This window comes from Coenobita brevimanus, chromosome 111, assembly GCF_032717465.1.
Source record: "Coenobita brevimanus isolate Jiangsu-jjx chromosome 111, ASM3271746v2, whole genome shotgun sequence".
NCBI lineage: Eukaryota > Metazoa > Arthropoda > Malacostraca > Decapoda > Coenobitidae > Coenobita > Coenobita brevimanus.
In genome coordinates this window covers 21,083,608-21,096,342 of record NC_137064.1, presented here as the reverse complement: position 1 = coordinate 21,096,342, position 12,735 = coordinate 21,083,608, and the positions used below count along the sequence as shown (strand labels likewise).

Sequence of the window (12,735 nt, the reverse complement as noted above, 5' to 3'; positions counted from 1 at the left end):
TTAAACTACACAGAACTCACCAGAAGGTATTAACGCTAGTGATACATCACTCAGAAACTCACATTCCTGGGTTCACAATCGTATAACCTCATTGTCTTATATACAAGCAGGGAAAAATAAAAGAAAAAGAAACGAAAATGAATAAGTCGGTATAGCACCTCTTATATTTTTGGGTGCCCATAACGAAAGACCAAAGGATAGCCTAATATATCTCAGGAACTCATATATCTGGGTACACACAACTCCAAGGAAATCATACCGTCTCACAGAAACTCATATTCCCGGGTACATATAACTCGAAGAAAAAAAAAAAAAGTCTATATATATCACGAGGACGCTGAGATCACCCTCGCATCATGGCCGGAGACAGCGGGGTCGAGATGGTCATAAGCCAAGCAACCACCTTCAGAACCCTAGTTACGATGGCGCTAAGGCACGGGGACGACCTGTATTCCGACCTGACGACCACCAGCGCCATCCCAGAGACGACCAGAGCGACAAGGGGGACGACCGAAGGAGGAGGCGACATGTTGTTTATGACCTCATCGAACGAGTCAGGTTTACTGGGCTACAAAACGGCCCTACTGAACTCCGAACCGCAAAACTTCGAACCGCGAAGCTTCGAACCGCGGCACTACGACCCTCTCTTCCTCTTGAACGGGACGACTACTAACCTAAATGTATCTATGGATGAAAATGACTACCTGGACTTCCCTCTGAACGACTCCACGACCCTTAATGACAGCTACTCCTACGACTACGAGCTACCAGTCGATAATCTAATCTACCGCCACTCGTTCAACATCGGGACGCTCCTGTGCTTCAGTTACATCCTCGTCTTCATACTGGGGCTCATCGGTAACTGCTTCGTCATCGCCGTGGTGTTTAGGTGAGTGCCCCATGAGTTTTGCTTCACCTTTCCGTACGATCCTGCCATTTACCTCACTCTTATTTTTATTAAATCCTTTCATCCTTACCAGCAACATAATCCTCTTTTCTATTTTAAAATCTTTCCCCATTACTGTCGCATCAGAAACCAGATTATACTTATCTTTTTTTTACTTTGAACACGATTTATTAAAAATTTTGCTTGCCAAGGTAATTTTTCAATCACAAACATTTTCTGATAATGTCATGTTTTTCTCTAGCAATGTAAAATATAAGCAACATAAAAAAAAAAAAAAAAAAAGAAACAGAAAAAAACTAGATACCGGATATATTATAGCTCAGTGAACCAAATCCATACGTAGCAAAATGACACCTCACATAAATTGAGCTTACTGATGCAAAAAATGTAATAAATAAATAAATAAAATAAAATGCTGAAAATTGGTACTGCGAATATTGTTTTTGATTAACGATGGATAAAATGTATGAAAAAGGGTATCCCACGTTTACTGAAGCTTAGTGATGCTGAAATAAAATAACGCTGAAAACGGATACTAAATGAATTACCTGCCCACTGCCTGGTTTTATTGCGTTTACATCGGTTTACGTATTGCTTCTTTATTCTTACTGTGTGTGTGTGTGTGTGTGTGTGTGTGTGTGTGTGTGTGTGTGTGTGTGTAGTATCTTTCCAACTGTGTGCTCTCTTTCCCTTTCAGTAATCATCATCCTTCCTCCCACAGCACTAAGACGAAGAATTAATGATATTGTTTCCTTAACGGGCCATTGTCCTTGCCGTCACTGCTTCCCAACCACACCATTGTTTCTTTTTTTTTTTTTTTTTTTGGGGGGGGGGCTTTTTTTCTTTCTTTCGCGGGAACTAATGTCCTTAATGGTGAAGTGTTGTTAATAAGATACACACACACACACACACACACACACACACACACACACACACACTCACTCTCTCTCTCTCTCACACACATAAATAAGGATAATGTGACATATAAACAGTAGGATGAGAGAGAGAGAGAGAGAGAGAGAGAGAGAGAGAGAGAGAGAGAGAGAGAGAGAGAGAGAGAGAGAAAATCGTGTAAAAGTAGGAGATAGCATGAGTAAAAGAAAAAGTGGAAGGAAGGCTTAGTGGTGAGACTTAAGATGTGGCTGGGCATAAAAAGGAATAAAATGAAAAATACAGAAGGTAACAGAAGACATGGTAAAAAACTAAAGAAGATTTACCTGAGAAACATGGAAACAGGTGTGACGGAAAACGAAATGAGAATGTGGGAGGTGGAGAAGAGTGTGAAGGTGCTGGGAGAAAAACAGTGAGTGATGGAAGACTGTGTGATTCACGAAAGACAGTGTGACTGTGTATGAAATGTGTGGGGGATGTAAGAACTGGATGTGGAAGTGTGAAGACAGAGTGCAGACGGAAGATGAGTGTGAGTGCTGGAAGTGTGATTCTTGGAGTGAGCTAGGGTGCAGTGCTTTAAATGCTGAGTATTAGGGTGTAGATCTTTAGGATCTGAGCGTTAGGTTTATAAAGAAAGTGTGTGGTTTATGAGAAAAACTACCTGTGTGTAGGGAGGAACCGAATGAGGGTGATTAATGTTGGGGAGGTGGTAATATGTATGGGTGTGTGAAGAGAATGAGAGGATATGAAAAGTGTGTGGATAAGGGAAGAGATTGTGTAGGAGGGTAGGCGGAGCGGAGCATGGGGGTGTGAAGATAATGTGAGTGTTATAGAGTGTGTTGTGGTGTTGATGTGTCGGTGTAGAGTGTGGGGTGTGATGAAACTGTGTGGATGATGAAAGAGATTGTTGTGGGAGGGGATGGGTACGCAGAATGTAAACAATTCAAAGCGCTAGTGGGACTAGGACTGCGTGTGATGTGAGAATAATGTGAGAGTATCAAATGCGTGTCAGGCTGTACGGATAACTGGAAGGTGGAGAAGTGTGGATGTGTGAGGATGGAATGTGTCTGTTGGAAAGGCGAAGGTGGGGAGCAAAGAGAACAGTGTGTGTGGAAAATGTGGGTGATTCAGAAAAAGTGAGGATTTTGGAAGAAAGTGTGGGGATATCAAAAGATGTGTAGAGAACAAAAGGAAAGAGTGTGGTGGTCAGAGAAAATATGTGGATGGAGGACAGTCAGGGTTCAAAGGAGAAAGTGTAAGAAAGGAAGGAAGGAAGGAAATAAGGAAGGAAGGAAGGAAAGAAGGAAGGAGTAATGAAGGACGAGCACCATGGCATAATATGGCTGTATGGCACTAAGGCTGGCAATGAAGTGGTGTTGGCGTGAAAGTGGTGTTGGGGATGAAGTGGTCTTGGCGTGAAAGTGGTCTTGGCGGTGAAATGGTGTTGGTGGTGAAGTGGTGTTGGTGGTGAAGTGGTGTTGGTGGTGAATTGGTGTTAGCGGTGAAAGTGGTGTAGGTGGTGAAGTGGTCTTGGCATGAAAGTGATGTTGGTGGTGAAGTGGTCTTGGTGTGAAAGTGGTCTTGGCGTGAAAGTGGTGTTGGTGGTGAAACAGTGTTGGCGTGAATGTGGTGTTGGCGGAGAAGTGGCTTGACGATGAAGTGACTTGGCGTTAAAGTGGCTTGGTGCTGAAGTGGCCTGGCATTAAAGTGGTTTGGCAATGAAGTGGCTTGGCGAGGAAATGGCTTGGCGATGGCGTGGCTTGATCTGCCAGCTGACTGAAAGGCTTGACCCAGGAAAGGAGGAGGGGTCAATACCAATGGGATGTCCGTAAAAGTCATGTAATGAAATCCAATGTCTAACCTGAAAGGAGCAAAGGGAAAATACTGGCCGGAAGAAAAACGGAAATATCAAGAAGAGAGGCAGGACAGAAGATAACAAGAGGACGGGAAGGAGAGAAAGACTGGAGACAAAAAGGCCTTTTTAGTCGCCTTTTACGACAAACACGGATACCGGTACAGGGGATGTAGTGTGTGTGGGTGCTGGAAGATGAGAGAGTGGGTGTTGGAAGGAGTGAGTGTGGGTACTGGAAGATGAGAAAGTGGGTATTGGAAGGAGTGAGTGTGGGTGTTATTAGGTGAATTGCAGAACTGAAGTTTAGGTTGAATGGAGAGATGTTCCAAGATAACGGGGAGATGACAAAGGATATTGATGGTGAAAGGAGAGAGAATGTGGGTGTGGGAAACAGAGTTGGAAAGGGGACAAAGGACAACGTGAATGGGCTGGAAGAGAAAGAGGGACGCCCAAAATTGTGTCAAGGTTGGATGGTATGTGTGTGTGTGTGTGTGTGTGTGTGTGTGTGTGTGTGTGTGAACAGGCGGGGGGGGGGGAACTGCGGGACACGTGGGAGAAGGACTGAGAGTTTGTGGTGAATGAAAAACATGATCATCGTGGTGACGAAAGGCATGAGACAGGGAGAGAGCGGGTTTTGCAAGACAGTGATGGAAGAGGCGGCGTGAAGTGCGAGATGCTGCCAAAACTTTGTAAGAGGCTGTTGACAGAGGGAAAGAAGGGCTGCAAGAAGGGTTTAGAGTGCGTGCTGCGAAAGTGTTATGAGGGTTTGAAAGTCTGGCTGGAGGAGTATATGGGGAAGTTTGAAAAGGATTGGTAAGAAGGTGTAATAATGTTTGTAAGGAAAGTTGTAAGAGGGTGTTAGTAGAGGAAGGAGGGATGTAAGAGGGGTTTCAATGTCTTGCTGAATCAGTGTATAAGGCTGTCTTACGAATAACTAGAAAGCATTCAGAAAGCGCATACTTCCCCCAATGCCATTAAAAAGGATCCGGATCCGGATCCGTGGATATAGGATCCGGCCTCAAGTTTAATCAATTCTTTCTTGGTCCATGGTCCATCTTTCCACAAAATTTCATTGAAATTCATAAAGAACTTTTGGAGATATTGTGCCGGATACTCCGCATCAGGATCTGGATCCGCCCCCAAATTTAATAATTCCTGTCTTGGCCCATGGCCCACCCTTTCATAAAATTTCATCAAAATTCGCTCATAACTTTGAGTAATTCCGGATCCGGATCCGGTCCCAAATTAAATTTCTTCCTAGGCCCATGGCCCACCATTCTATAAAATTTCATCACAATCCGTTCATAACCTTTTGAGTAATCCTGCTAACAGACAGGCAAACAAATCCACGCTGGCTAAAATATAACATCCTGGCGGCGGAGGTGATTAATGACTGAGGAAGAGGTCAAGAAGAGATCTGGTTGATATGATGAGAAAGCACTAGGTATTTGAAGACGAGGATTATTTTAATGGATAATAAACAGAGCGATAGAGGACCATAACAAGGGCTTGGAAGACATGGTGTAAGAGCTCACGAGGGTCTGAAAGGCATGCTGAAAGAGCGAAAAGAGGTGATCTGGTAGAGGCCTGATAAGAGGGTATGAAACAGCTCTCCTTGGATAGTCGTGGGAAGCGTGTGAATGATAAGATAGAGGAATGTGCGAGGTGTGCAGATGGTGGCGGTAAAAATAGACAATTCTTTATTTATTTATTTTTCGAGCAAATAAAAGAGGGCACGAGGCTAAGATATTATAGTCCAGATCATTTAAAAAACAAGACACCGTCCTACACCCCTCGCTGTGTTTAGAGTATAGAACAAGGACAGAAATATCCATTGCAAACTCTCTCTCTCTCTCTCTCTCTCTCAGCAAATTATAAAATGAGGGCTATCCTTATCATATGCATATTCGGTATTATTCATCCATCAGTGTCATCCTTTTTCAATCCCTAAAGTGTTCCTCAAATAAGAATAACGCTGATAGGTGCAGGAAAGGTCAGAAATGGGAGTTATGGATAGGTGTGGATGGTTTTATGGGAGGAAGAGAGTAAATGGAGGACGCCAGACGAGACAGAATAATTAGAAGATACAAGAAGGTGAATTTGTAAACAGTGCAACCAAAACTGGGCAATGGAGGAAGAGGTTCAAATGAAAGCTGAAACAAATTATGTCCCCCAAAAAGACTAATTATGATAGGCGTTTTTGAGTTTCACTGTTAAGGAATTAACAGTAATAATTTTAATAATAATAATAATAATAATAATAATAATAATAATAATAATAAAAAAATGATGGTAAGAGAGGAAAGGGAAGAAGACGGAAAGGGGGAGAAGAGAGAGAAGGAAATGAAAGAGTGGAGAAATGAGAAAGGCACAGGAATATGACAAAAAGGAGAGAGAGAGAGAGAGAGACAGAATCAGAGAGAGAGAGAGAGAGAGAGAGAGAGAGAGAGAGAGAGAGAGAGAGAGAGCGAGACAGAGAGAGAGAGAGAGAGAGAGAGAGAGAGACAGACAGACAGACAGACAGACAGACAGACAGACAGACAGACAGACAGAGACAGACAGAGACAGACAGACAGACAGACAGACAGACAGACAGACAGAGACAGACAGACAGACAGACAGAGACAGAGAGAGAGAGAACAGGGATAACGGAAAGGAAGAACGAGTAGGGGAAGGAAAAGAATTACGGAAGAGGAGTGAAGAGAAGAGCAGTAAGGCAAAGAGGAGAGAGGAGTAAGAGAAACAGAACGCAGAGGGGAAGACAAAAGAGGTAAAACAAAGAGAAGAGAGGAGGAAAGTGGAAGAGGAAGGGAGAGGAGGAGGGGGGGGAGGGCTAGGGACTCAGCGTGTGTGTGATCTACATAACAAAAGATGCGCGGATGACAACGCTGACGGCTGGGTTGGATGCAGCACTCATGTTTTCAACGCCTCTATGAGCCATACGTGTTATCCTCTTGCCTGACGCCGGGTCCTTTGAGGTAATCCTGAGAAAACTACTGCTGGGCACGTCTTATTCTAGTAACGAGGCTTTTCCTTCACAACACGCCTACTGTAAATTAGTGTCCAAATATCAATCAGTCAATCAGTCAACCAATCAATCAATCAGTCTATCTATCTATCTACTTATCTATCTATCACCTCGGAGGGAAAGTGGTGGCCTGAATCAATTTGAGTGGTATTTCATCCTTTAAGGGGTATACAATATTAAGCGCTAGTGTAATAATCAAAACTCACTGTATCTATATCCTTCATCTGTAGTATGCATTCACTTCCTGCATTATATACACTTTATACACTCTTCACGCATGTATAAGAAGAGTACCCAAACTGTCCCTGGCCAAACAGGATTAAAAGTATGACAAAGTACCAACTTGGGAGTTTCGATGAACTTGAGAAAACTTCAGGAAAACTTGTTACTCTTAGCCCCTTCAGTACGACCGTCTCTCTCTCTCTCTCTCTCTCTCTCTCTCTCTCTCTCTCTCTCTCTCTCCCAGGCTATTTAGACATCTTATTTTAATAGCTGAACGAACCAGTTTTATTAGTTTACCTCTCTCTCTCTCTCTCTCTCTCTCTCTCTCTCTCTCTCTCTCTCTCTCTCTCTCCCCCGGGCTATTTAGACATCTTATTTTAACAGCTGAACGAACCAGTTTTATTAGTTTACCTCTTTCTCTCTCTCTCTCTCTCTCTCTCTCTCTCTTTCTCTCTCTGTCTGTCTGTCTGTCTGTCTGTCTCTCTCTCTCTCTCTCTCTCTCTCTTTCTCTGTCTGTCTGTCTGTCTGTCTCTCTCTCTCTCTCTCTCTCTCTCTCTCTCTCTCCCGGGCTATTTAGACATCTTATTTTAATAGCTGAACGAACCAGTTTTATTAGTTTACCTCTTTCTCTCTCTCTCTCTCTCTCTCTCTCTCTCTCTCTCTCTCTCTCTCTCTCTCTCTCAACCAGATTATTTAGTTATTTTAATAGATAAACTAACCAATTTTATTAGTTTACCTCTCTCTCTCTCTCTCTCTCTCTCTCTCTCTCTCTCTCTCTCTCTCTATTAGTTACATAAACACACAAAGACACCGAGAAATCACAATGCGCATAAGTGACGGAAAAACACTGGTATCTGACACCATTAGGACTATTACCCATATTCTGGGGAAAACACTAAACAAGGACAACAATAGAGGAAAGCCATGAAGACAGTGAGATATAAGACACTTAAGGCGGACACCACATTAGGACAATACCGAGAGCAGACAAGGAAAACAGTGACAGCAGGCACGAAGATCCAAAGACAAGGAAAACAACACACAAGGAATACAATGACAGAAGGCACAAAAGACCCAAAGCAGATATGAAAAACAATGACAGCAGACAAGGGCAACAATGACAGCAGACAAGGGAAACAATGACAGCAGACAATGAAAACAAAGACAGGAGATAAGTAAAACAACGACAGCAGACAATGAAAACAATGACTGCAGATATAGAAAACAATGACAGCTGATAAAGAAAACAATGACAGTAGACAAGGAAAACAATGGCAGCAGACAAGGAAAACAGTGACTAACCAAAAACAATGACTGCAGACAAGGAAAACAATGACTGCAGACAAGGAAAACAGTGACTGCAGACAAGGAAAACATTAACTGCAGACAAGGAAAACAATGACTGCAGACAAGGAAAACATTAACTGCAGACAAGGAAAACAATAACTGCAGACAAGGAAAACAATGACTGCAGATAAGATAAAACAATGACAGCAGACAAGGAAAACAATGGCAGCAGACAATGAAAACAGTGACTAACCAAAAACAATGACTGCAGACAAGGAAAACAATGACAGCAGACAAGGAAAACAATGACAGCAGACAAGGAAAACAGTGACTGCAGACAAGGAAAACAGTGACTGCAGACAAGGAAAACAGTGACTGCAGACAAGGAAAACAGTGACTGCAGACAAGGAAAACAGTGACTGCAGACAAGGAAAACAATAACTGCAGATAAGATAAAACAATGACAACAGACAAGGAAAATGACTGCAGACAAGGAAAACAATGACTGCAGACAAGGAAAACACTGAAAAGACAACGGAAACAATGACAGCAGATATGGAAAACAATGACAGCAGACAAGGAAAACAATGACAGCAGACAAGGAAAACAACGAGAGACGACAAGTCAGACACAGAGCAGACGAGGAAGACAGAGTAAATAATGAAACCAATGACAGCAGACACGATAGACCAAAAGCAGACAAGGAAAACATTGACAGCAGACAAGGAAGATGTACAGCAAACAAGGAAAACAATGACAGTAGAGAAGGAAAACAATGACAGTAGACAAGAAAAACAATGACAGTAGACAAAGAGAACAATGCCAGCAGGTACGAAAGACACTGAGCAGACAAGGAAAACAACGATGAGCAGACAAGGACGCGCTTCATAATAAAAGGATAAACAAGAGCCGATGCACCAAATTTATTATACAAAGTGGAGTGTTTAGTTTCATTCTCCACTCCTCACAACTCTCCACCCATCCACTTCGTCTCCACCTTCCCACTTCTTCATATTCCATTCCGCGTAACTCTCCACCCACTCACTTCGTCTCTACTCTCCACTTCATATTTTTTCCTCCACTTCTCCCCCTCCCCATCATCCCACTTCCTCTCCTTACCCCCTAGTTCTTCCTTTCTTCTCCATCTCTCCATCATCCCACATCTCTGTCTAATTCTCTCCATACCCCTCCTCCTCTCATTTCCACCAATATCCCTCTTCCCTTACACCATCCTTCCTTCTCTTTCTCTCTACCATCACTCCCTCTTTCCCTCCACCATCTCTTCTTTCCCTCCATCCCCTTTCTTCTTCCATCCCCTTCTCTTTCTACACCACCCCCTTCTCTCTCTCTCTCTCTCCCCCTTGACACATTCGAATACGCACAACCAGAGTGGATAGACAGGTGAACTGGAGACTGTAAGGTCGGGGGTTCGAGCCTGGTTGTGGCCGGACTGGATTTATTTTATTTCATATCACCGTGTTCACAGCCTCTCCAAATTGCTTCACACACAGACACACACACACACGAGGGGGAACCAACCTCACTAACACCGCACGCGCACGCACGCACGCACACACACACACACACACACACACACACACACACACACACACACACACGAGGGGGAACCAACCTAACTAACACCGCGCACGCGCGCACACGCGCACGCGCACACACACACACACACACACACACACACACACACACACACACACACACACACAGGAGGGGAAACCAACCTCACTAACACCGCACGCGCACGCACGCACACACACACACACACACACACACACACACACACACACACACACACACACACACACACACACACACACAGGAGGGGAAACCAACCTCACTAACACCGCACACACACACACACACACACACACACACACACACAGACACACACACAGACACACACACACACAGGAGGGGGAACCAACCTCACTAACACCGCAAAAACCGACGTGCATTAAATATTACTACAAAGACAATACATATTGTACTGATAGATATTGTACTGATAACACTCTTCATGAATAGCCTGACAACAGATATGAATATCAGGCAGCATTCTGTGTCACGAGGTAGGACTGAATCTCCTTGGTTACTTGTCAAATCAGTCCTCATATCCGACTACACACGACCATTAAATTTGCTAAAAAGGGTTTGGGTTCATTGTCAGCTGAAAACAAAGTGACTATAGTGTCAAGAGTTCGGACTGAGTCTCTTTGGTTACTAGTCACATCAGTCCTCCAATCTGAGTAAACACGGCCGCCAACTGAAATTAAAAGGGTGTCAGGTGAAAAAAAAAAAAATGACTTGCGCCCAGGAGGTGATGGCTAATGGTTGCTAGGCCTCTGCTGGTGTGTCGTAGGTGTATTGCTGGGCCTCGTGAACGGGCTTCCTAGCGAATGTCCAGAGTCGGATACACAACAGAAATACAGACAGAATATTATACGGGCAATATTATCTTTCGCTCACCATCCACCCTTGTCCATATTTCTCTATTTCTTTAAATCCATTTCTCCTCACCCAAATATACGTATTCACATTCATAAAACATAGGTATATGCATATTCTCTTTCTCTCTCTCTCTCTCTCTCTCTCTCTCTCTCTCTCACACACACACAGAAATACAAAAAGAAAAAGTTCAATTCCAGAAGCTCACATTTCGTAACAACAAAGAGGACGCCGAAAGAATGAATGATAAAAACGAACCAAATTAAAAGCAGACTAAACAGATATGAACGTTCGCATCCCGATGAGAGATTTATATGGATGGAAATGAATGTTGTATGAGAGGAAATTTACATCGGTGTGTGTGTGTGTGTGTGTGTGTGTGTGTGTGTGTGTGAGAGAGAGAGAGAGAAGGAGAGAGAGAGGGAGTGTAAGTCATACAGGACACAGTGAAATAAAGCGAGCTGGTAGGCATAAGTGTGAGGAGATTAGTTTACAAGAGGTATATAACAGCAAAAATGTAAGAACCAGAATCTCTCAAAATTTGATTTTTATATGGTAATACTTGAATCTGTCCGTATAAAGAATTCATATGAAACACACACACACACACACACACACACGCACACACACACACACACACACACACACACACACACATACACACACAGACAAGAGGGCACGTTCAAATCTAACTAGTCTCGTACCGTTACCACGTTCGTTAAGTGCCTTTTTTGCGATATATATTTTGGCGTTTACCGGTATTACTAGGACATTGTAGCTGCCACATTATATTCCTTATTTCACTTCCACCAACATTATGTAAATATTATGTACTGTTAATATTCCTCCTCTAACGCTAACAACGCATGGTAACGAATAGACAATACTCCCTTCCTTCACTTGGTAATAACATGGTAATAACTTGATGGAATTCCTACCATCACTTCTGCAGTCACATGGTATAGTATTATCAAGTTTTATCAGTTTTTCCTATCATCTACCAGCACCATCATACTGACAGGTAACTACCTCCTTCAATTATCGTCCAGCTCACAAGACGGGCATCATAACATTTTCTGTTAACTCCTTCCTTCAGTTAAACCTACCATGTATCTTAACTACCAACCCTAACTACCTACCTAATCACGAGGGCATCATACCGATATCATCACTTGTAATTTTTTTCTTCACTAGCCAAACTACATTTCTTCGCTCACCTAATTATCTTCCATCATGAGCATAACATACTGGCGTGTAGTTCCCTTCTTCACGCATCTACCCACCTCCCTTCCCTCAAGCACATCACCACATCTCTTGTAACTTTCACCTACCTACCTACCTACCTACTTACCTACTCAAGCATCAGGTCATCTTTAATTCCTCCCTTGTACCTGCCTGCCTGCCTGCCTACCTACCTACATACCTACCTACCTACCTACCTACCTGCCAATGAGAACACACAAACACCTGCAATATTCCTTCCTTCACCACTTACATCATAATACCTTTTTAAGTTAACTACAAGGGCAACATAACATCCCCAGTTAACCACTTCCCCACTTACGTACCATACTGACTGATAACAAGACATCATGACAGTAACACGAGCGATTCCTTCCTTCATCTGCCTTTTAATCACTCCTACATCACTTGGGTCCCTGCAGTGACATCCTTACGCCCACTTCCAGTCACAAAAATCTTGACTGTACTTCCACTAATCCCGTTCTCCTCTTCACACGTGCAAAAACACAGGAAAAAAAAAGAAAAAAAAAAAAAGGAAGACTTGGACACACACTAGGCACGAGAGGAAAACCGGCCGTTCAACCCTAGCAACAGCTACCCATAACCGACGTGCTTCCCTTGACCAGTTTGCGATTTTAATCATTCAGTTTTTAAATAAGGTGTAAAAAAACTGCTACTTTCATCCCTACCTCAATACTCTCACAGTTTCATCCTCTATACAGTCTACCTTAAATTTGCTAGAGAAACCGGGTACTAGTTGATAAGATAATGCTCTTGATATTACTGAAGGCATGTGAGTACATATTTCACGCCAACTCTCCACAACCCCCCACACAGTCTAAG

At 43.1% G+C, this 12,735-nt stretch overlaps 1 protein-coding gene across 1 annotated transcript in view; it reads left to right on the top strand.

The window, feature by feature from the left end:
• Positions 1-356: 356 nt before the first annotated feature.
• The window catches only part of LOC145417835 (neuropeptide SIFamide receptor-like), a 403,026-nt gene continuing 390,647 nt past the window's right edge, over positions 357-12,735 (top strand). Inside the window, exon 1 of the mRNA XM_080286455.1 lies at positions 357-889. Coding sequence (XP_080142581.1) covers positions 357-889 — 533 coding nt within the window. The remainder of the gene's footprint in view (positions 890-12,735) is intronic.